The 25,707-nt window shown below is 42.1% G+C and overlaps 2 protein-coding genes across 6 annotated transcripts in view; one reads left to right on the forward strand and one right to left on the reverse strand.

The window, feature by feature from the left end:
- CACNA2D4 (calcium voltage-gated channel auxiliary subunit alpha2delta 4) overlaps positions 1-25,707 on the reverse strand; it is a 164,864-nt gene that overhangs the window by 36,544 nt on the left and 102,613 nt on the right. The gene's annotated exons all lie outside the window — the stretch shown is intronic.
- The window catches only part of LRTM2 (leucine rich repeats and transmembrane domains 2), a 30,119-nt gene continuing 7,789 nt past the window's right edge, over positions 3,378-25,707 (forward strand). Inside the window, exon 1 of one of the 3 annotated variants that reach the window (XM_053406536.1) lies at positions 3,378-3,818. Coding sequence is in view for 1 of the 3 variants with exons in the window: in XM_053406535.1 (XP_053262510.1) it covers positions 21,086-21,151 (66 nt within the window). In the remaining 2 variants the exon portion in view is untranslated. Of the gene's footprint in view, positions 3,819-21,070; positions 21,152-22,877; positions 23,189-25,707 lie in introns of those variants that run through there. The other 2 variants (XM_053406535.1, XM_053406537.1) reach the window with 2 other exon arrangements.

Raw genomic sequence — 25,707 nt, forward strand, 5'->3', positions numbered from 1 at the left:
CAGTAAACTTTCCTTGGATTAAAAAGCAACTTACCATGTGGAAAGGAAGGCAGGAAGAAAGAAAGGAAGGTGTGTTCTTACACAGCAAAAAGCCCGTTTCAGTACACCAAACTAGCTACATGGATCCTAACCTATATTATACTGTATTAGTTCTCTATCACTTGCAGCTTGTCCTTCAAAAACATGCAGAAATGGAAGGGACGCATCTTCTTTCCTAGTCACAATTTTACGTAATTTAAAAGGGACACATTACATAATTTAAAAGGGTATCTCTACCCAGGCAGAAATGTTTGTGAGAGAAGGCCTCAGACCAGGGATATCCTGCTAGCAGCTTGTGGGCCAGATCAATCCCCAAAAACAGTTTGGAACTTGACAGCTCTATGTAACTTAAATGACGACACAGGGTAACCTTTGCCAAGGGTTGTAAGGAAAATGTTTTCAAAAGGTGTGAGTCCGAGAAATTGACATTTAAGTTCTCTGACTCACATTTTCTGAATTTATTTCAATAAATGCTTCAGTAAAACATCTGCCCATATGTACTTCTTGAACAGCAAGATTAACATATGAGAAATGTGGGCAGGTAGGATATGGCCTTTTTCATTGTGGCATGACAACTGTAGAACGCCTGTTCAGGGGAGATGCCAACTGTCTCCATCACTGCCCAGAATCTGTCAGGCACCAAAGGATGTGCATTTCAGTTGGCCTTTGGGGGTATATTGATTTATCTATGTAAATATAAAAGCTTGTTAGCCTAGCATCAATGCTTATGACCAAGAAGGAGGGTCACCACTCCTAGATCTTTCTTTGGTGGCAGAGTAAACCAATAATTTTGGAAAGGAAGATTTCATTACATGTCCCCTAATCTGAGTAGGTTTCAGTTGGGACGTTTTGGAACATAGTAGGCTAATGGGAGCCAGTTCTTGGAACCACCTTCACATACAATGGTTTTGTAATCTTGGACCCTATTACTGCAACCCATTTTTTCATGCCATCAGGATCTTGTCCATTGTCTCACTGGTTTCAGACTACAGGAAGGAAGGAAGGAAGGAAGGAAGGAAGGAAGGAAGGAAGGAAGGAAGTTCTGTTGTGCAGTTCCATCTCGACAGAGACAGAGACAGAGACAGAGACAGACAGAGACAGAAAGATGGCTCCTTTGCACCATAATGGCTAAGAAAACTCATCCCAGGTACTGTAAGTTAACTGACAATGATAACACATACAAATCCCTCAAAATCTGAACCCATTATGCCTTCTCGAAGGACTGCAAAAATTAGTTACTTAGCCTGGCTTTTAATAGCCAGTGCTAAGCCTATTCACAGGGGACGCGGGTGGTGCTGTGGGTTAAACCACAGGGCCTAGGATTTGCCGATCGGAAGGTCAGCAGTTCGAATCCCTGCGATGGGGTGAGCTCCCGTTGCTCAGTCCCAGCTCCTGCCAACCTAGCAGTTCGAAAGCATCTCAAAGTGCGAGTAGATAAATAGATACCGCTCTGGCGGGAAGGTAAACAGCATTTCCATGTGCTGCTCTGGTTCGCCAGAAGCAGCTTAGTCATGCTGGCCACATGACCCGGAAGCTGTTCGCCAGCTCCCTTGGCCAATAAAGCGAGATGAGTGCCGCAACCCCAGAGTCAGCCACGACTGGACCTAATGGTCAGGGGTCCCTTTACCTTTAAGCCTATTCACACTGCACATAGTTAAACTTCAAAATTTGCTGCCACAAGATATAGAAATGGCCTCCAGTATGAATGGCTTTGAAAAGGGATTAGACAAATTGCTGAAGACTAAGACTATCAATTACTACTAGACATGATGACTATGCATGACCTCCAGTATTAAAGGTATTAGACCTCTGAAGCAGTGTTCTAGTTGCTAGGGATCATGGGGAGGAGAGTGCTGTTGTGCTATTGTCCTGCCTGTGGAACCACAGGTATCTGGTTGCGCACTGTGAGAACAGAGTACTGGAAGTGATAGGCCTTTGGTCTGATCCAGCACAGCTTTTCTTATGTTCTTATGGCAGTGGTAATTTAAATTTTATTGGGTGTTTTCTACTGTATTGTTACCCATCGTGAACCTTGGGATGCAGCAGGATAAAAACTGAACTTAATGAAGGCTTGCTGCAGAATGTTTTTCTAATTTTACTAAGCGTGGCAGACCTGAGACAACTCTTTGAAAATAATTTTCACTTTGTCCATGCTGCAAACTCTATTCCTTTCTACCTGGTTCAATACACTCCTGTCTTCATTATTCTGCCATGACAGTTGGTTTGCCTTAAAAAAAAGGCATCATTTCATAAAGGAGGACCTGAGAGTAACCAGAAAGAGACCTCTTTTGATCTATTTTATCCTTTTAGTAAGTGAAAAATGTCTGCCCATCAAGTGCTTGTCCTATTGTTGCTGAATGTCTAAGAGCCATTATACTTAAAAAGTAACTTCAGAACAGTCTAAAAATAATTAAAAATGGAAGTAAAGCAAATACAATCTAAAAAAAGGAGAGGTGACATTGGAGGGAATGCAGTTAGAGTAGATAGGATGAAGGGTAATTCTTGCTGGACTAAGCTTTGGGGAGGGAAATCGAGGGCAGAAGAAAGATGTTTGACAGAAATGAAAAATTGCAGGAAACAAAAAAGGACATAATATGAAAGATTTCATAGAGGTAGCTGAGCAGGTCCTCCTGGACTGATACCCAATCTACACATTATGCAGACTGAGGTGACTGACTAGGGATGGAGGAATTATAGCAGGGTGTTTGTACAGGAATCATATTTCTTCATATTGTGTAGCTCAGCTCTCAGTCTCATCCCTATCTAGGGATGCTGGGGATTGAACCTGGAGCCTTTTGCATCCAAACAGATGCTCTACCACTGAACTATGACCCTTCCACCATAGGCTACTCTTTCTGCCAAGCTGTTGTAGCTGCTAGCTCTTTATCCAGAGTCAGGTTTCAGTCCATCTTGGAGACATAAACTGTATTTTCTCCTTTCTGCTTTCCAGGTTGCCAAAGAGCCTGGGTGCTGTCTTCCACTCTGGCCCCTTAACCCCCTACTCTGTGCCTATTCCAAACCCTATTGAAAAACTAGCAGGCAGGCAGCCAACTCCTTCACTTTTCACTGTGTTTTTTATTGTGCACAATTAGTCTTCTTTCTTCCCCATACCTCCCACTGCTTCATAACAAGGGGAAGAAAGGAAGGAGGATGCTTAAATCCCTCCTGATTATCTGCTCCTGCTTCTCAAAAAGGGGTGAAGGGAGTTCAAGCAATACAAAAGCACCTGCTGTTTCCCAAGGAGAAGATGAGGGTAATTCTGAGCTTTCAAGCTCCTGACAGACTCTAAGACTGTAGATGTTTTGAGAGTAGATTCTGCTTGCTTGTCTGGGTCGGCTCCTTCTCACTGGGTGAGCCTGTGTGTCTGAATGTGCATGCATGCTCCTCTCTCTCTCTCTCTCTCTCTCTCTCTCTCTCTCTGTGTGTGTGTGTGTGTGTGCACTGCTGCTGTCATCACAGATGTACCCCCAGCTGTCACTCCACCCTGCTCCGTCTCTTCCTCTCTCTTTCTCTCTTCTCTCTCCTCCCCACTTGGCGCTTTCTCGATTATTCAGCTGACTGCCGTCCCTATTGCACACAGCTATCTCCCCTTTACTCCACTGCTGCACTTCCGATGGTTCCAGAGTCTTGGCATCATGCAGGGCGAAGGGGGATGATGCCGAGCGGCGCTTTACGAGCGCTTGCCTGCCTGCCTGCACATCACTTGCACAGAAACGTTGGGATACCCACAACAGGGTTTGGCAACTCTAAAGAGACTCCATCCCAGCCAGCAGAGAACTGTAAGTAGCGGATCTTGTCTCTGTGGTACCATCTGACCGCTGGGAAAATTGCTTCCACTTGTCTGCCCTTTGCCATTCTGTCCAGAGGGTATTCACTGATTTAGGGAGGGATTTACGAGGCTGATGGATCAATCTCCCTCACTTTCTGTGTGCATGAAAAGGCAATTCTGAGGGAGAACACAAATGACCAAAGCCACGTCGTTTGATTGACAGAGTGGCAGGTGATGATGAGTCCAGTGCGGATAGTTGTGGGTAATCAAAGTCAGATGCAGAGGGCTGGAAGAAATAGTGCCTGCCAGCCAGCGATAAGGCATAACGCTTCCTCAGTGGCAAAGATAGTTATAGCCTCAGAGAATAGGCACTGTGAGGGTCAGTAGTTTGGATTGCCGTTGCTTATGCCTACCCCAGCCCCCTGAATACTGGATCTTCTTGCATCCCCATCAAGAACAATTTCATATGGAAACTTGCCCAGAAATAGAGGGGTGGAGGGAGGAGAGAAGTACCACTTTAACTAGTCACAGTTTTATAGGCACAATTTCTAGACTGAGTTGCTTCTTTAAAAGAAAGAAAGAAAGCTGGGCAAAAAGAAGATACGGACAAGGAATACAAAGGAAGAAAAAACGAGTATGTTTGTGGACTAAGAGCTTGTCCATAGAAAGTTCAGATGCCAGCAAAGAAGATTTTAATGTGATAAGGCACTTTCTCTTGGATTTGTTTTTTTGTGCCCCTGTTCCACTGATGCACCGCATGAGAATCATGCTACAAAACATGAACCAAGAGATGCCGTGCTGCAAGAGGAGCCAAAAATAGTTGTCTCATCCCTTCCCCCCTCCCACTGCTGCCCTGGAGGCTGGTCCCAGAGATCAGTGAACCTTTGTGAAGGTGTCATGCTGGTGGAAGCAGGGGGAGGAAAAGGGCACAGGCTACCTTTTTGTAGTTTTTGATACATAGGAAGGATTTACTCAGAAGAAAGCAGGAGGCACTGAGAGGAAAAGCAGGGAGAAAAAGGGGGGAGGGGAGGGCTTTCTAATCATTTCCTCTGTGTGTGTCCGCCTGTGTGTGTGTGTGTGTGTGTGCGCACACAAACAAGATCAGAGAAATGTGTGTGCTGAATGAGACAGAGCGCACACATGCATCTCTTATTCACAGCAGCCTGCCACAATGCATCCATTTCATTGCCTGTCTTTATTTATTTTAAAATTAAAGTAGGAATTGTTTGGACCTCAGCTGATTTCTAGACCTACTTACCATGCAGTGTATGGAAATGTTGTTCTATGGTATTGCAGTTTGGCATAATAATGATAATAATAATAATAATAATAATAATAATAATAATAATAATAATAATGTTTTAGACCCTCACCCATTGACAGCCTCATTTTATATCTATCTATCTATCTATCTATCTATCTATCTATCTATCTATCTATCTATCATCTATCTATCTATCTATCTATCTATCTATCTATCAACCAATCAGAACAACCCTGTTAGGTAGGCCAGTATTATGATAGCCATGTTATGTGAGGTGGACGATAAGGTTAAGAGGTGGACGATAAGGTTAAGAGATAGTGGCCTCTTTTAATGGGCTCATATTTCAGATTGAAACGGGGGTTTCCAAGCTTATATATTACCCTCTTCACCACCAGTAAAAGGCTGGAAAGTCAATAGTGGGTGGAGCCAGAGCCAATTAATTCTAGTTTTGTCTCCATCTTTCTCTCTGCTGAGTTTATCGAGGGCAACACTGAGATTAAGGAGGAGGCAGCCAACAGGAAATGCTACCCACTGGATTGGTTTTAAGTAAAAAGGCAAGTGGTTGAGGGCAGACTAAGGTTGGTGGGGCACTACCCTGTTTGCCACAAGGAACAAGCCCCTCCATTGTTTACCATGCCACCTTTCAAAAATCTGGATCTGAACTTTCCCCATACTTTGAGAGAGTTCTGGCAATGGGTTCTGTCCCGTTTTAGCCATAAATCTAGTCGCAAACAGGGTCAGTATATCTTACCCTCAAATAATTCTCTGCAACTTGTGAATTTCAGAAAAAAACCCTAGGAGTTGGTTCAAAGCTGGGGAAGCAGGGACAGATGCTGTCCAAGGTGCTGTTATACAATAGAAAGGGGGATACTTTGCACACTTTAGAACACATGGACAGATTTGTCACAAAGGTCAGAAAACTAGGGGCTCCTCCTCTTTTGTCTGCTGAGGTCATTCCAGAAGCAGAGACCACTTTGCTCTGGAGCTTTGCTGCTAGGGTCCATTTTGTAAGACTGGATTGTTCTGCAACTGCCGAGAATGAACAATGTTTGCTAGTGGATTATTTCAAGTGAGTGAAGGGCCCGAGGGAATTGTATCCCAGATTGACATTATTGCAGACACTATAAGCAGTCACCATTCTACCCAAGGCAGTTAAAATAAATCCAGATAAAGGATCTGCATGGAGGAAAGCCCAAACAATTTGGTCGTCTCCTAGTAGCATACACTCACTTTCACTCTGAAAACTGCCTGCCTACTAGTGCACTGAATTAGGATTTATGATTCCTTAATAATAAGATGTCTCCCTTTCAATATTTCAAACCTCCATTAAGTTATTTTCTAAGCCTTCTGCAGCACTCAGATACTGTGGTAGGAGGTGTGAACATGTCAAAACTCAAACATGGAATGGTGGGTGATGTCTAGATGAAAGCATATGGTATATGATGACAGTACTGAGGGAAGAGAGGAAGTCAGTTATCGCATGTGTGAAGATGTAATAACCACATCAGCACCAAGCAGCCCCTCTGTTCCCCGAAGGCTAACATAAATGAGGCCCTCTTTTGCTTATTTTGGTACCAGGGTGCAAATTCTTTTCCTGGGTACAATTTGTCCTGCTACAGTCTCTCCATTGCAGCCAGAGTCCTAAATTGCCCTCAGTAGCACCCACCAGAAACTTAGTGGTGAAGATATAACTCCACCTGCAAAATCCTACGCATGTTTACTGAGAAGTAGTTGGGTTCCCAAGTAAGTGTGTACAGGATTGCAGCCTAAGTCTCTTAAAAGTAGACAAATCCTTCAGGACTGGCAAAGTGGGAGCATCCACAAGCATTTTATATACTTCAATCTTGTGGAGTCTCAAAATATGAGACTTGGATACATTGGCCAGTTCACAAAGCATTAGGAATATAGGATACTGCCTTACATTGAGTCTAACCATTGGGTCCATCTAGCAAAGCACTGTCTGCACTGACTGGCAGTAGTTCTCCAGCATTTCAGGCAGGGAGCTCCCGCAGCAATATGTAGAGATGCTGGGAGTTGAACCCAGGGGTATTTTCCATGCAAATCATGCACCACTGAGTCATGGCACTTCCCCTGAAGGCATGGGCTGTGAGGAAAGAGGATCCATTCTGATGAGCCATATGGCAGCATTTCAAAGCACTTCCCACTTCCCTGATGGTCTCTTAATTGTCCTTCTGAAGCAGTTGGCTTTAGTGTGTATCACATGGGTTCTGCACAGGCATCTCAAGGAACACTCTGGGGGGCTAGAATGTCCCCTGTGGAACCTGCTGGAGATGCTTAAGGCTTCTTCCGAGTTGTGGCATGCAGTGTGCTTATACCACAGCGGTTAATCAAGTGAAGCAAATTCATGAAGCTAATTGAGGCAGAAAGAAGAATAAGCAAAAGTCCTTTTCAGAGTTCAGTATAAATATAGTGCAATTTAAGGAGGAGGGTGAGCCTTCCTCTGGGAACTTTGCTAGCAGCTGTAAATGCAGATTTAAAAAACCCCTTAGGAATGAAAAGTGGCTGCCATATTATTGTTGACATCTTTTGCTATTCCATATCTTGATGTCTGTGGTGCTGACTTTATGCGCAGAAGCCCCCACAAAACACAGAGGCAGCTATCCAGCTTCTAACAGACTTCAAGTCTGAAGTGTGGCCCTTCACTATTCGCTCACTCTTCCCAAACTGCCTTTCTCCTTGGCTGGCAAAATGGCTCACAGCTTTTCATATGCTGATAACTCTGATCAGATGGGAGACAGGAAAAGTGAGGCCAATTGGACTAGGGTGAAGCATACTGGAATTAAGGATTGATAAACTAGAAAGCTTTCAAAGTGTCAAGATTCTCATTGTGAAGTTCTGCTCCCAGAAATGAAAGTGCCATATGTAACAAAGAACCATTTGGGCCTTTTTCTCTTGTAATTTTTGGTAGGAAAAAAATTGTACAGCTGCCCCTCAAATATGCAGAAGCCATGTTTCCTTTTAATGATGCAGTTCTGCTTACAGGGATATTTAAATTGCAACTCTGTCATTGGAAAATGCTATGTTTAACACACAACCCTGCTAGCACACTCACCAGATTTATGAATGCTTTGTGGAACACAACTGTTTCCCAGCCACCGCACCAATATCTGCACCATTTTAGAGTGTTTAATTATCAAGAATTTAATTGCTCCCATATGGCCTCACTCAAATGTGTGAGCTTTTATCTCTTTTTCAAAAAGGTGAATACCAGCTCCTTCCTCATAGCCCTACCATTCTGTGGCCATTTGCTTTAAAAAATTGATTATATTTATTTTCATGGGAGGTTGATGCTATCTTTCTCCAGTGCTATGATTCTGTGTTGACTGGGATTCCCTTCCTTCTCTCCCCCAAAATCTTCCTGGCAGCAAGTCTTCCGAGTATGCATGATGTAGGATTAGTGACTAGCACTTTGGCATCATGATGTTTATGCATATACTGAGGACAATTTTGTTTAAGAAAGCTTTATGTGACCCAGTCACTTATCAAACATTAAGTTTAGATCTGTAAAAATTGTTGTATTGTTTTTAGACTCTAGGAATTGTTGTATTGCTTTAGAGTTTGTGGAAATGGTTTTATTGGGGTTTTTTTTTAGAACTAGCAGGTTTTGTATGTGTTGCATTTCATTTTTATCTTGTTGTATGCCACTTTGATGACTTTAGGCTGTGAAGCACTTCGTGAAGTTGTAAAATAAATAAATAAATCTAATACACATTTCGGAAAGTTGTTTGTTTGTATCTGGACATCTGTCAAGATATCACAACCAAATTTTGCATGGTAGTTCCTGAGACCAAGGAGAAGGTTTTCTTCTATGTTTGGATACAATTGGATCAAGATAACAGACTGAATTTTTCAGAACTGCATTATTTTAACCACCAGTTTAAGAACTGCTATGATTGTTTGCTTTCTTGGAGTTCCCAAGCTACAAGATATGAGGTTGCAGGTAATAAATAATGGCCTATCACTTGACTGTTTTGGGGTAGGGGCTAGAGATAATACAGCACTATGGAAAAACTCTAAAGGTTTTTGTGGCCTATTGCATCATGCTTTGCACTGTTTTAAACTAGCATAAACAATAGGCTGTACACATCAACAGTTTTCTTGTGATTGCACAGCATGGGTTCTGTAGTCTAAAGGCAGATAAGTGCTTTGCTTGGGAGAATGAAAACGGATTGGTGTGAAAAAACTAAAATGTCACAATAATTGTTTGTTTGGTGCAAGAAAGTGGTCAAAATATTTCAAGAATCCATGTAAATAGACGTGAGAAATTTGAAAGAATATGGATATATTTAATGCTCTTTTGTTTAAGGATAAGTGGATTCCTCATAAGTACTATGTCATATTTCAGAATGGCTGCCCGAGTTTCAAATCAGAATTCAGAAGCAATGCAGTAAGAATATTTGTTGGGAATGGGGGTTGGAAGTCTTGTTTTTCCCAAGGCTCATATTGGGTCACCACCACTTTCTGATTCATATTCCCTTTCTTGCTGTGATGACTTATGGTACATAATAAATATTCATTTGTTCTCTGATTTAAAAACCACACTTTCATATCTACCACAGAAAGGGTCCACACATAGCCACATGCCATTTCTACTCCTATCTATGCCATCTCATTCTGCCATCTATGCCTTTCTGTTCTGGCACAGCAGTCAGTGTTCTTTATGTATTGCACCGCACACTGGAGATATGCTAGCATGAAATGCCACATGCATAATGGGAACAGGTTATATGAAGCTTTTCTGACTCTGGAATTGCTTGGCCCCCTGTATGATTTAATAAGAACAGGCAGGTGTTGTCATGGAAATCTGCTTATTTGCCTCCAAGCTCAGACACAGTGCCAGAAGTCGCAGCAGGAGTTTTCTAAACAACAAATGTGCCACAGGGCAAAGGTGTGGTCTAGTAGACTGAACACCAGGCAACAAAAATGAAGAGATAAAGCATTTTAATCTAAAATCTTATATCAAAGTTGAAGCCCAGATTTAGGCACTGCTTGAACCGCCTCTCCCTTTTCTCACACTGCTCATACAGTACTTTAAATCTGTCCTTGTCTTCATGAACAATAAGTGTACTCCTGATGTACATTTGAAGACCAATTTCCTGCAATGCACCCCGTGGCAGACCTACCACCACTATCTGGATGCGGTCTCAGTGGGGCAGGTGTAGCATGCCTTGTCAAAGGAACCCAAAATTCCAATCCCCAGGGGGTTGGACTAGATGACCCTTGGTGTACCTTCCAATCCTACAATTTCTGTACTCCCACACACAAAGGTAGCTATGTTACTTACACAGTTACTTAAAGAAAATTTTTGAATTGCAGCTAGTGCAAGTCCTATAAGCTGGGGTCATATTACTTTTTATATTCTATGCAGTCAAGAGCAAAAGACTGTGATAAATAAATGTTGAATCGTAGCAATACAAGTGAGACTGAAATTTTCATCCATTGCAACTTTCCAGCACTTGTCAGTTCTAACATTCCCACTCAGTTTTGGGAGCTGAAAAAAATTCTGCAAAGTCATGGAATAAGATGGGCTGAAGTCATGGCACAGAAATCTCCCTGTCTTCCCCTACTCCACCTCAGACATCCAGCCAAAAAACAGAACATCGTATTTTAAACATTTGTTGGTCCAAAAAATGTTTCATCTCACTTGCTTTACATTGCTCAAATAATTTTATCTAAAATAGAAGAAAGCACCAGTAAATGGTAGACCGTTACTTTCAGAGTTCCTGAGGCTTATTTCTTCTCATAGGTGTCATAATCTAAAAGCCACAATTAAAAGTCATTTCACCACATTCTTCCTATTCCCCCCCACTCCGTTTTTGTTACACATAGCATTAAACTAAAGAAAAGCCTCTTAGCATTTGCAGAGCTGAGAATTTAGTACAATTATGTGGGGAAATGATATAACCAGAGCTAGGGTTCCCAAGCGACAGCCCTTTCTCCTAACTGCAACATGCAACGCCACCTCATGCCCCAAAGGAAGAAATGTGGGAAGGAATTGCATGTGCTCAAAGTCTCCCAAATAAATTCATGGGCAAATATAGAGAGTGTGCTGTGCAAAGAAAGCTGATCTCTCCATCACTTCTGCTGACCTCAGAATGGACACAAACCTTCTGTCAAGGGGCTAAACAAGGGGGGATTAAATCCCTGAGCCACTACTGACTACACGATTAACCTCTGCAGAAAATTAAAGTGCCTATGGAGAAGACCTTTTCCTCTGCAGCTGAGAGAGACAAAAATTGGGATTTGGATTAAAATTGGCAAGGCTGGTGATAAGCTGCCACCCACATGCAACTGTTCCTGGCTAGAACTGAAAACGGTTTCTTCAATCTCATATGGAATCCCTCACCCTGATTCACATTGGGTATTATTTTTTTCTCCATATTAGGGATGGAGAGAATTGTATTTCTCTGCACTGAACAGGAAGGCAAGCAGTAACTTGTCCAACTCAGCTGCCTCTGTTCTACTAAACAATATATACATGTGCTCTATGCTAGCGCTTAGAATTACTGCTGTCCTGTTATTCTGGGTTTCAGTCACAACAGAATCTGTTATTCCCAATCTGACTCACCCACCATTCATCACAGCACACTGGATTAGTCCTTTTTGCCCTGGTAAATGCTTCTTTATCACAATTACTCTTCAGGAGCTGTGATGGCCACCATTTTGAAAAAGCCTGGGAATCTCTGGAATCGGAATCCCTTTATCTTGAAAAAGAGTTTCAGATGACAAACAGTTGTAACCAGCCTTTTATATGCCATGGGGAGTATGTTTCAGCAGGCTACTTCTTGGAGACAGTTTAGATAACAGTGGAAGAAGAGGATGCCTCCAGACTGACACTATTGTGGACTGGGATTTAAACGCATACCGGGAACTTTAGGCTTGTTGTATTAAAGTGATTAAGCCATTCTGTTGCCCTAGTGCAAGAAATCCACTTTTAAAAAAGAATGCACTGAAATGCAGAGTGAACAAATTATTAATAGGAAGATGTATAAACACTGCGTAAAGAAATGATGATGAATGCAGGATGAAGGCTCATTGTCACACACTGTTCTCAAGAACAAATAAGAATAAAAGGTCAATAAAGACAGGTTATAATCTAATTTCCATGCAAGCTTTGTACAAGCAAATCAAGATGAAAACTCAATAAACAAGTAACCTGGAGGAGCTCAGAGTGAAACAAGAAGACTTCAAATGGACACTGATTTTCAACCTAAGTCTGGAAGACTCTCAAGACTCCACATTGCAACTGATCTGACTTATTTTTCTGATCTTAGATACCTCCAACATTTCCTCATCACTGTTCTGGTTGGCTTTCAAGGAGGGAATGACAAGTCTTGAATGGCAAGATTTTGTAAATCAGTAGTAAGGCACTGTGGGAAGGATTAGTGCCATTTCTGTTGTCTTTTTGGCACCAACTGAAGTCTTTCCTCTTTCGACAAACCTTTTAAGTGAAAATGTTTCCTGGTCTCCATCTGCATTGGAATTGCTTTTAGGTATTTTTAGACATTTGAACTGTTTTATCACCTCAGTGTTTCTCACCACGGGCTCCTCTGGGAAGAAGGGTAGGATATAAATTAATTTTTAAAACAAACAATAGAGAGAGGGAAGCAGACACAAAAAACATCAGCTGCCCTCTCTTGCCCCAGGTGGTCTGTTTATAGTTTGCTTGGTTTTGAGTGTATTGCTTTTAATGTATTAATTGCAATTCATTAATATTTTGAGCCATTCTGAGGACTTCACTAAAACACGATCAATAATCCACCCAGTCAGTTACTCAGTTATTCAATAATCCATATGATGACCATGGAATTGCAATTGCTTAGGGAGAGTTAAATATTGGAGGTGTCAGGCTGAACACTCAAAACAGAGGCCCTAAAAATGAATTGCCATGTCAAATCTTAAATCATTTGTATTCTACTTTCCACTTCTTTAAACCTGACCCTTAATGCCAAAGGGTTATAGAGTGGCACAAACCAAGAGTTAATACGCAATCATATGTTCCACAACTGAGAGCTGGCGCTAAAAAAGTCTCAGAGTGAGCTCTGGCTCAAATTATGGCATGAACTTAGATGTAATTTTTAGAAGACTGTAGAAATGCTTGATATGGTGAGGATTGTCATTTCTAATTAAATGCTTTAGCGCAATGGTTTACTGAGCTAATGATGATGTTCATGCTTAACATGAGCATATGGACTGTTAATTCAAAGGTAGAACGGATCAGAAACTTCCTTCCTTCAAGCATTCCCCTGGGAGCGGAACTGGGAATGCAACTCACAACAAACAGTTTCTCTGGCAGATTCTGCATCTTCATTCATTTGGAAGAACATCTGGGAATGACTTATAGCTTTGTTGAAAGCATCACAAGAGATTTTTCCATGGATTCTGGCTAGTTCATAGGTAGGTTTTGCCATCACACTCACCAACAGTGTTGTCACCTGCATGGCTCTGCCAGGGCCAGCACAATGCTCCTAGGGGGGCCCAATTGATGGTGGGAAAGGGGAGGGGAGGAATGGTGGACTCTTCCAGGACATGTGGACTCTTGCCGCTGCTCAAGTATACTGGGTGCTTAACACTGGGCCTGATCTCATCACTGGCTTGTTGCTTGAGTATTGCCAACAGCACTGATATAGTGCATTAAAGTGCTTCAGCTATATTTTCTCAGCAGTCTTTCCAATAACCCTGTAAGGTAAACCAGTACGGTTATCCACATATTACAAATAAGGGCTGAGAAAATGGTGCCTCACTTAAGGCCACCTAGAGAGTTTGAGGCTGAGGTGAGTTTTGAACTAGGGACTTCCTGGCTTGGAGCTCATATTAAGTGGCCCATTTCCAAAAATAGGAAGGTAACATTTATTTATTTAAAAGTCTAGTCTCATTTCCAATGCCTCAGTCTTGGGACACTTTACAATTTAATGAGCATTAATACACTTTGTTTAAGGATAATTTTTTAAGAGTAGCCTGGTTTTATAAGAATACTTATTAAGTTATAAATTGCCTCCAGCCTGAAGGACAGGAAAGGAAGCTAGACATTAAAGCTTATCAGTTTTCATTTAAATACCTATTAGCTTTAAATTGTAAACTGCCCAAAGCTTGAGGGACAAGTGAGGAGGCTGGACATTGTTGTTGTTGTTTAGTCATTTAGTCGTGTCCGACTCTTTGTGACCCCATGGACCAGAGCACGCCAGGCACTTCTGTCCTCCACTGCCTCCCGCAGTTTGATCAAACTCATGCTGGTAGCTTCAAGAACACCATCCAACCATCTCATCCTCTGTCGTCCCCTTCTCCTTGTGCCCTCCATCTTTCCCAACATCAGGGTCTTTTCCAGGGAGTCTTCTCTTCTCATGAGGTGGCCAAAGTCTTGGAGCCTCAGCTTCAGGATCTGTCCTTCCAGTGAGCACTCAGGGCTGATTTCCTTCAGAATGGATACGTTTGATCTTCTTGCAGTCCATGGGACTCTCAAGAGTCTCCTCCAGCACCATAATTCAAAAGCATCAATTCTTCGGCGATCAGCCTTCTTTATGGTCCAGCTCTCACTTCCATACATCACTACTGGGAAAACCATAGCTTTAACTATACGGACCTTTGTTGGCAAGGTGATGTCTCTACTTTTTAAGATGCTGTCTAGAGGCTGGACGTTAATAAACCTTAAATAGTCCCCCCAAATAGCTCATATTAAACAATACTAGTGGGTACTACATCATGTTGCTTTGCCTATTCATGAGGTATTACACCTATCATTGGAACAGGTTAGGGTAAGACCACATGAATGGAATGGCCTTGCCCAGAAACAAGGTAATCAAAGTATTTCAGTGATGCTTTTCAAAATACAAGCCAAGCAGCAACTTCACAGAGCCCAGTATTATGGAAAACAAATTCTGCATTAGCACTAGAACTGTCACGGTGACTGCTACGCTTCCCCAGCAAGCAACTGATGCAACTAAGCCAGGCCTGCATAACTTATGATCCACCATGCCAAATGGAACCCACCATTCATGTATCCTTTAATGCGAGATGATGTACTTAGGGTTGCTGCACCCCAGCCACCCAAATTTGGAAAGCCTAACTTGCACATTATGCAAACTGCTAGCTAATTATGCAAAGCTAGCACATTCACTTAGCATTTTCCTCTAATAGTTGTGCATTTGCTCCTGGCACATACCGCAAAAACTGGGGAAGTTGGCTCATGCCATGAAAGAGTGGTGTTTCTCATTTGTTCTGCCTCCATTTCCTTTCTGAGTCTGAGAGCCCAACAAATTCTGCTGGGGACAGACATGGCAGGCTTGTGCGTCCTACTGTTCCCTGCTTCTGCTGCTTCAACAGTACATGCACCTGCTCCTCAGTCATGCAAAAGGAGAAAATGTGACCATTTTAGCTTATTCACTGCCCTCTTAAACCATGACCCTTCTGCAGTTATGCACCAAAAACAAAGTCATCTCTCTTTAGGAACCATCCAGACTTCCTTTGGTGCCACATTTCTAAGCACAGGTCCACTTTTTAAAGCTCTATGTCAGAGCGTGTTTTTTTTTTTGGGGGGGGGAGCACTTTCCCTGTAAAAACCTACTCTTTACTGCTAAATCAGAACAAACAGTAATCCACAGATAACCTGAATTGCCTTTTGTTCTGATTCAGCATTAAATGGCAAGTTTTCCTGGGAAAAGCAATGGGTCGGGGCGGGGGGGAGTGCTCAGATAGGAAGCATTAAAGAGAAAACCTGTACCTAGAAAGTGTGGGGCAAAAACTAAGTGTGGATGAGCCCTGTGTTTGTAAAGCATAGCCTTGGTCAGGAGGAAATCTGATGGCTTCATAATTAGCAGAGTAAAATGTTGGTAATAATTGCATACACCTGTAGTACGGAGTAACAGATTTCAGCCAGCCTTCAAAATAATTACAAACCAGATACTTTGACTTGGATTTTAAAATGAACTTTGTACCTCTTTTCTAGTTGTCCATCCATATCCCAATCATTCCACCAACTGTGCCACATGCAACGCATCCCACAAGCTCCACCAGAGAAACATATATCATACAAGCAAGAGACGTGTGAATCTTAACCCTATCACAAAGGTTTTAAAGCATCCTTGGCCATATTCTTTAGACTGGACCACAATATAAAACACTGCACGGGTCAATGGGGACGGGGACCAGACTATATTACTTATTTCCACACACTTGAAACATTGAAAGTGTAGCACATAAATCTGGAAGGGGCATGGAGAAGCCTAACACATTGGACTGATTCCTTGTAGGAAATTTTGGCCCACAAGGACGCCACTACCTATTGAACAGTCCCACCTTTCTCAACCAAAATCTCTATCTTCCCCAACTTGGTGCCCTCCATGTGTTCTGGACTACAACACGCATCAGCCTCAATCAGTACAGTCAATGGTCAGAGATGTAGAAAGGGATACTGAGTAGTTTTAATTACGGGAATATATTGCTACTCTAGGAGAATTTTATTTCAAATCACATTGTTTTCCACCATGATTCAGCTCTGCTTCCCCACTGGTCAATTGATGTCTATCACAACAGTAACAACAAGAACAACAAGAACAACAACTTATTATTTATGCCTCACCCATCTGGCTGGGTTTCCCCAGCCACTCTGGGCAGCTCCCAACAGAATATTATTAATAAACAACAACAACAAAACATCAAACATTTAAAACTTCCCTAAACAGTAGTTTCCCCTTGCTGGCTGCAAGGCAGGAGAGAACATTATTCTTATTAAACAATTGGACAGAATGCTATCTGCACATTTCCTCCTCTTTGGAATGACAAGGATATGTTATATTTAAAAAATGAGAGAGAGGGCTCTAGACAAGCTGATGTCCTAAACTAGCACCAGATAGCACACATAGAATCTAGAAAAAACAAAGCCAATATGCAGGCTACACTGCTATTCTAAATGCAGTGTCATGTGACAACGTGACTTTCTACTGCTTCAATTGAATATTTTCCAGCTTCTAATGGATGTAGAAAATAAGTAACCATAAAACAAGGAATCGTTGAAATCAAACATTTTAAGATTAAAAGACAGATTATCATTTTTGGCAGCATTTGTCAGGGCAGACCTCTAACTGCAGCATAGACAAATTTATTCATAAGCCACTTACTCGACAAGAGTGGGTTATTATTTTTTAGCTAGGCATTATGTTTTAACATTTTTGTTATGTGACCACAATGGTTTGGTCTGGGCATCCTAAAAAAACACTCTCCTCTAGATTACTGCCCACCACAGTGATAACCCTAAGATGAAAAACAGACCCCACTTTTAATGTGTGCATATCTAATACAATATTGTTATGTTCATCATATCTATCAAGACTGCATTTTCTCTCTTTCACCTTCTCTTTCTCCACCTTTCTCTACCTCTCTCTTTCTTATCTCCAAAAGATGTGCTTAATACACCTGGCATGTCCCATCTTTGCTCAGGCAGGGTCTCCAACTGGACCATGATCCAATAATCGAATACCAATGCTTAGACACAGTTAATGCTGTTGGGCAGTTGCCAATGGCCTGAGCCCTCAGGACGACTGTTTACCTAGCCACTGACTAAAAATGCTGTCTATAGCCACTTGAACTCAACACTCCTCTGAGTGGCTTCATTTTAATTTCCCCACAATGTCTCTGAAGCCCTGACATAACATTGCTCCAGAGTTGAGGTGGATAAAGCCTGGTTCTTTGTCAGTGTCCATCATGTTTCCACCTCAATCTGTAATTCTTTAAAACTTCTTTAAAATGTGTATTGTTTTTAATGTCTATTTTCCCCCAAGATACATTTTTGTGTGTATTTTACCCTAAAATATTCCTTTTTACATCAAAAGATTTATTTTTAATACATTTATTGGTATGTTTTTGAACCAAGAATTCTATTGCAAACTTCAGAGAAGTTTGAAAATGTCTGTATATGCATCGGAGGAGGAAAGGGAAAGAGAAAGAGAGAATATGACTGGGAGTTAATCGCCTTAAAGCATCCTCTATCATTTGCCAACTCTTCAGCAGAATTCTTAAAAGGCTACAGCAACTGAGAAAGACTTTAGTGTCACTGATGTGTGTGAATAAGCTCTCAAGCACTCTGTGATATTGGCAGATGCTCCAGTCCTTATGAGCTACATTTCTCTAGTCTAACAGACATACACTCGGCACCCTTGTCAAATTCCGTTTACTGCTGTAATTCTGGAGGCTAATATAATGCCACTTTGGACACAGAGCTCCTGGTTATCTGGTTATCTTTTGTTGTTTCTGTTGGCATCCGTCAGTCTCAAGAGACAATGGAGTATGTCACTGGAAGTGAAGTCAAATTGCTGTGTTAGCAGCAGCTAAGTGACCTCCTTGCAAGCCTGGGCAATGTGTATGATGGCCCTGGACCCACCTCTCGGCCTTGCTGATGTGGTCCAAAGGCAATCAGAGCAATACGTTTGGCATCAGCTAGGCTGCAGGAGATGCCAGAAATTGTACAAGGTGCCATCCAACTGTTTTAGAGACTCCACTCTGGATTTGTGTAGGGTTTACTCCTCAGCCTTTTCTTCTCCTAAAGATATCCCACAAGACAGAAGCCACCTTTTTGACAGTTGGACCCACTATTGGTCTTGTCCACTCAAACTGCTGGAAGCTGTCTTTGCATGCAGGGGGAGTCCCTAACTCACCAAGGGTTTGAGACCCATCAGCTACCCTCACCTGGTTTAGCCAGCCAGTCAAAGCGATTTCCCGAGGTGTGGCTGCTGTTGCACACTGACAGCTTCTAGGAGCTACAGGTGAAAGATGAGTGCAAGAGTGGCTATGTTTCATGCCTGTTTTATCTATGAGGCATTATTCATTTTGTGTTACACACCCACGTGTGTGTGTGTGTATCAAACTGGCTTGCGCTTCCAGCTTGTGTGGAAATCCCTGAAGGTTTATAGGCTCACTGGATCAGACAATGGGAGAGATTTACCCAATGGAGATATTGCAAGGGCACAAAAGGTTAAAAACTGTAAAATATTTTAAATATGTTTATTTTTAATAATTGAAAATGGAACACTAACACAGAGAACAAAGTTTACTTGCAAAACTAGAAGCAGTAGAGGTCAGTAATGTACCTGAGAATGATCGATGACTCTAGGAATTCATGAAGGACACAAATGTGAACAGTTATTAGCTAGGGTACCCACAGCACCCAACCTAACATTTTGAATAGCTCTAATATCTAAAATTGTTGAGACTGAGTGGAAGGGAGTGGAGTTGACTTTTTAATACACTTGGCAGCCAAAATTCAAATATGCTGTGCTATGACAAACCACAGGTCAAAGTGATCTGACCATTTTTATATTCAGGAAAGAGGAATCCAGAGAGAGAGTCCAGAGACTAGATATGATGAAGCACAGAAACTAGAATAAGTGAAGATTATGATATCAGTGTTGACAAATATAGACATTACATTGTACTGATAGAAATATGTGGAGGAAAGTTTGTGCATGTGTTATAAACACATATGTTTGCAAACAGGCATGGATTATATAGAGAGCCTGCTGACATGCACACATTGAAAGCACATTTTGTAAAGGATAATACAATTAAGATAATGAAAAACCTATCTCAATTGCTAACATGAATCTTCATGAGGGTTTAAAATGCATATTAGGACAGCAGATCTATTTGTTTAAACCCAGGGCTCCACCCCACGCCACTACTGGGCTCCACACACACCTATGCCCACACAGATAAATCTAAGCCGAGTTGCCTGGTTCATTTACTCAGAAATAAATCCCATTTCTTTTAAGGGAGGGTACTTCTACATAAGATGTTTATGATTTCAGTCTTGCACTGTACCTAACTTTTTCCAGATTGATACCCTGTGTCTGTTCAGGGACATGTGACTACACACTTAAATGTCACTGCACAGTAATACTTAACTACATGCTCAACCGTTTGAGATAGCAAAACAGGTTAGGGCTTTAAAGCCACAATCCCATGTTTTGGAGTGTGTAGTTCATGCTGCCAGGGGCGTCTATTTGTATGTTTATTTGTGGGTTTGTTTTTTTTTTAAAAAAAAGACTGCTGTTATTTTCTGTGATGTTTATAATTATTTTGCTCTCCCTTTTTGCTTATATTTTATATATCACCTTGAGACATATATGTGGAAGGTGATAAATAAATAACAGCAGCAGCAGCGTTAGCCTTGATTTATCAGAACCTAATATCTAATCTAGACATTCAAATTCCAATGAGGGTCAGATGTACTTTACCACATGCTCTGCGTGGTTTAATCTGAAAACCCACACCAGCGAAAGCAGGAACATAGGAAGCTGCCTTATAGTGATTCAGACCATTGGTCCATCTAACTCAATACTATATACCAGGCACGTCCAACAGGTAGATTGTGATCTACCGGTAGATCACCGGACGTCTGTGGTAGATCACTGGTAGATCACTGGCTCCCCTCAAAGAAGCTCAACAACCTTGGCTCCCCTAAAAAACAGGGCTTTCCTTCCTAAAAAAAGAAGCTCAACAACTTTGACCTGAACCCCCCAAAATGGGGTTGATCACTGTCAGTTTTTAACTCTGTGAGTAGATCGAAATCTCTTGGGAGTTGGCCACCCCTGCTATATACACTAAGACTTGGAAACACCAAGGATTGAACATGGCACCTTCTGCTTGCAAAGGAGATGCTCTACCACTGAACCACAGTCCTTCCCCAAAGGGAGAGGAGAATTATGAAGAGTAGCAGTCCTTTTCAAACCCAAGACCCACCTTTAACTGAAACTTACAGCATGGGACCCAGTTCTCTAAGCATACATATTCGTCTTCCTGTGCTTGCTTCTCATTTGCCAGGTATCAGGAAAGTATAGAAAAGGAAACCTTGGTAAATGCAATATGCATTGTAAATGCAACCAAGGTGTACCTGCTACAATCCTCTTTTATGCATTGTCCCCCACTTTTCCTTACAAAAATCCCATACAGAAAAAAAATGGTGGTTATGATTCTGCTGTGACCCACCCGAGATCAAGTTGCTCATGACACACTTGTGGGTCCCTCATGACCCACAAACCGAAGAGCAGTGGTACAGAGGATGCTTTAGGGTGAGGACTAGAATTGCTACCTCTCATTTTTTCTCTGACAATGGATCTGTTCCTTTTAACTCATGGGGAGTGAACATGGTGCCCTCCCATTAGCCCTGACCATTGGCCATGCTGGCTGGGGCTAATGAGACTTTAAATGCAACATCATCTGGAGGGTATCATGTCAGCTACCCCAACTTGCCTTCAGTTTGTGAGATGAGTAGGAATTCAACAGACACAGTTTCCCTCACTGATCTAGAAAATGGGTGTGCTTGTTGAATTTCTCTCTCTCATACTATTGTTAAGAGCACAAAGACTCTAGGTTTCTGGAAAGAAACAACTAAAATAATTAAAGGTATTTTTCTTCCAATAGATACATTTTGATGAGGCGTCTGAATGATGTTGGTAAAACAAGAATATTAAATAGATCTTAAACTCCCAAACCACAGCACAATTACTTCTCAGACGAATAAAAAATAATAATATTGATTATATTTTGCCTGATTTTACCCTTCTGAGAGCTACAATTCCAAGCACCTTAGCAACTACAGTTCCCAGGATTCTTTGGTGAAAATCATGTACTTTAAAAGTGCTTTAAATATATGGTGAGGATGTGATCTATTAACTCTACATGCAGACCTTTTCAAAGTAGTATAATAATAGTAATCATGAGTGATAGATGAAATTGATGATGGATGTGTAAGAGTCTATTAATTAAAATAAGGGAATATTATCATTCCCAAATGACTGCTAATTATGTATAATGCGTTCCAGAAAATGTTTCTGTTGTAGTTAATCTTGATGTTGAAATAGATCTTAACATTTTATTTTTTTAAAAAGGTAGCCTCTTTCAGGAAAAAGTTTCTTAAAAGGGGATGGTACTCAAATTGGTCAAATCCTCTAATCTAGAAGCACACACAGGAATGCCCACACATATGGAAAGAGGGAGGGAGGGAAGAGAAAGAATGTGATGACTTTTGTGGTGATTCAAAGGTATAGGAAATGCACTTTGCACATGCTCAGAAGCAACTCCTTTGCTGTTATTTCTTCATAGATTTCCATCTAGGTCATGGCATTGAACACAGATTTCAGGGTTCAGCGGCTGGGGGGGCAGCTAAAGCTCTCCACGTGGCTTAATTTGAGCCAAGATTCATCAGACTTTAGCTCTGGAACCCGTATTTAATGCTAGTACACAGCCTTGGGGCATATGAAGTAAGAACAGTGCCTCAGTAAACATGCAAAATGCCTTTTCTTTAATTCTTGCACATCACCTTTTTTTGTTTTTTGTTTTTGCACTTGACTGATAAATATTAGCTGTGTGAACTGACATTCCAAAGAAAAACATTGTGTTCAAGGTGTTGTGTGGGTAATAGGAAGGATGCAACCGAGATGTGTGATCTGTGATAGCCCATTCACACAGACAAGCCACCACGATGCCATGAGAAATGTGGATATGTGCAAACCAGCCCTAAGTAAGAACAACAGGCAATTTACATAGGAGTCAGGGAAAGAGTTTTGAGGTTAAAGACTGGCATGGCTCCCAGGCAAGCTCAAGTGCTTCTTTTTTCTTTCTTTTTTTAAGAAATATGTTTTCTGCCCTCACGTCCTCAGCACAATCAGGTAGCAGCATTGTTAAGTTGTCCTTTTGAAAGGTGTACGTCTCTTTGGTTGTACTTGAGCCCAGCCGTACAGGTGGATTGTTGATAACATCAGAGCAGCAGCTGTAGAGCAAAACCAGGCTGAGCGATGGGGGTGGGAATGAGAGAGGCAAAGAGAGTGGCAGGCAGTTCCTAATACCTCAGGGAGGGAAGGACAGGATCATTCCACAACAGGATTTGAAACTGATCAACTCTCCAGCCCAGCCATCCAGCGCAGCCTGCTAAGTCTCTGTGGCTGTCAGCTTAACTCTGCTGCTGGTTCCTGTGGGGTAGGGGAGTTAAATAGGACACAGACTCGGAGAGGAGCAAACCTCTTTGCTGGGAGTCAAGGAGGCAGAGAAAGAGAGGAAAGAAGGTGGAATTTGGCCAGAGCCCAGGCTGATAAGCAGAGCATCTCCAGGTAAGTGCTCCTGCTGTGTCTTGGCAAAAAGGGGGAGAGGGAAGGAATATATCCAGAGGATGCTCCAGCAGCTGGTTAAAAGCACTGGGGTGGGAGCCCTGAGCTCTGGCAGGCGCAAAGGGGTTTGAGGCTTTCCCTTTTGCAAGGAAGTGCAAGGAGAGATTCCAACTCTCTCTCTCTTTTTTGGAATGTGGTTTGTGTGTGTGTTTTGTGGGGTGTGGGGGCAGGCAGATATTTTGTAAACGCTCTTAATATCTTTCACCTCGGCATCCTCGTGTCAGATTATCTCTCTCAACAGCTTTCACGAATCACACCAAATCCTCTCGCCCTCTGTGCTGTGTGATTTTAAGAGCCTTTGGGAGGATTTGATTGCCCATCAAAATAAATGAATGAGGGGAGGGAGGAGGAAAGGAAAATGATGGACACGGACTGAGCTTCGGGCATATTATACAAATCTAAAAATAAAGCCAAAAGGGAGACATAACATTTTCCAAGAGCAGGCGGGGAGGAACTGGGAAAAGAGGGAGGAGGGAGGAGAAGCCGGATTTTAGTGGGCATTCTCGCCCTTTCTGAGCCAATAGTGGGTGGGCTGCAAAGCTTCCCCCTGAATAAATCTGAAAAAGCAGCAGGAGGAGCGGTAAATGACGCTTCCCAGAAACAGTGACCCCTCCTGCCCCTGCCTTTGGTAGCTAAAGGGCAGGGGGAGAACCTGTTGTCATGGTGGCTCATTATAATCACCAGGGGATAAAACTGATTATCATGGGGGTTTCTAATTAGGATGCTCACCTCCTCTGACATACAGACACTTCCTTTAGATTAAAATGTAATTCCTGCACCCCCCCATACCTCTGCTTTCATTTGTTTGCTCTTCAGCTGCTGCAAAATTAAATCTGTATAAACCACCAGCACTCTCCCCTCAAAATTGGAGATGGGAACTCCTGTTGCAGGCATCTCCCCCGCTTTGTCACCCAGAAGGGATGAGGAGGAAGGGAAGCTTAGCAGCACAAAAGAGCTCCAAGCATGTCCCTAGGGGCATGACTGTATGCATTTTATGTATTTATTTTCTCCCAATGGGTTCTGAAGCCCTGATTTCAGTGCAGCACCACAGCTGACTACACAGAAATTGGTAGGCTAGGCAATACATTTGCGGTTCACCAGGTCTAGTCTTCCAACTTCTTCCTAATGCTGGGGACATGTGAAGTAGCCTTGGATTGAATAAAGTAATCCTAGCACTGGTTCACACAAGCCTGTGCATGTGCATGTCTTGATCATAGCTGTCAACTTTCCCCTTTTCTTGAGAGGAATCCTATTCGGAATAAGGGAATTCCCCTTAAAAAAAGGAAAACGTTGACAGCTATGTTCATACACCTGAAAATCAGATGACTATCTGAACTAATTAACAGCATTGTATATGAAGTGGCATGAAAGGTCTGTGATGTTAAACCTTCAACAGCCCAAGTCACGCATGCATGTCATCACTTGATGCTGTGGTCATCAGATGGTGAGCATAGGAAATGTATACCACCAGACCGCTCTCCATCTATCTCATTGTCATTTACACTTACTGGCCACAAGGTTCCAGAGAGGAGTCTTTCACAGTCCCACCTGGAAATGCCAGGGTTTGAACCTGGAACCTTTTACATGCAAAGCATATGCTCTACCACTGAACTGCACTGTGAACCAGCTTCTAGGGTGTCTCTAAGCACATGAAGAATGGCTTCCTCTCGCCAGTGAGAAGTTACACACATCTGGGATTAGAGGCGGGATGTTCAGGTCAGAAGATTTAGCTTCTGAACAGGCTTAAAACTGGCACTGGGATTTCTCTTGTTGCAAACTAACTGAGGCAACCATGACTCTATACAATGTATTTCTACTACATTTAGCCATGATGGTACCATTTAGTAATTGGGAATGTTTATATGTCTTAGGGGTGTGTGGGCATCGGACAGCATTTGCAGTGGGGAAAGTGGGGTGATGATTAGGAGGATGTCCTCAACCTAGCTAGCAAGGAACCTCCAACAAGCAGTTCCATGTGTGATTTATTAGTACTGCTCTGAACTTAACACACACAGGAAAAATGTAAAGCAGGCACAGGGAGGATTCAAGAGTTTCCTAGAGGGAGCAATGTTTTTCCCCACAGAGCAGAAGAGGGATTGCATCGAATCAGTACTGCCAGACATGGAGTGGAAAGAGGCTACTTCAGGCCTTTTTGTGCAAGTTCCTCCATAATTGTTTCTTGTTTGTTGCACATAATCTGCACATCTTCCCTCAAGTTTATTCTTTTGTTGTAGCAACATTGCATTTTTTCTGCTATCAAAACTGCAATATTTCGTAAATGCAATTCATTGCACTTTATGTGTGGCGACAAGGAATGTTGGACACACAAATTGGATATCATTTGTTATGTGATTAGTAATTAATGATGCAATTTAAACCCCTCCCATCTACCTTTTTGCATTTCTCTGCTAAAAAACTCCAGTACACCTGCACTGATATAGCCAATTTCAAAGCAATGAACA

Source organism: Podarcis raffonei, chromosome 10 (assembly GCF_027172205.1).
Source record: "Podarcis raffonei isolate rPodRaf1 chromosome 10, rPodRaf1.pri, whole genome shotgun sequence".
Lineage (NCBI taxonomy): Eukaryota > Metazoa > Chordata > Lepidosauria > Squamata > Lacertidae > Podarcis > Podarcis raffonei.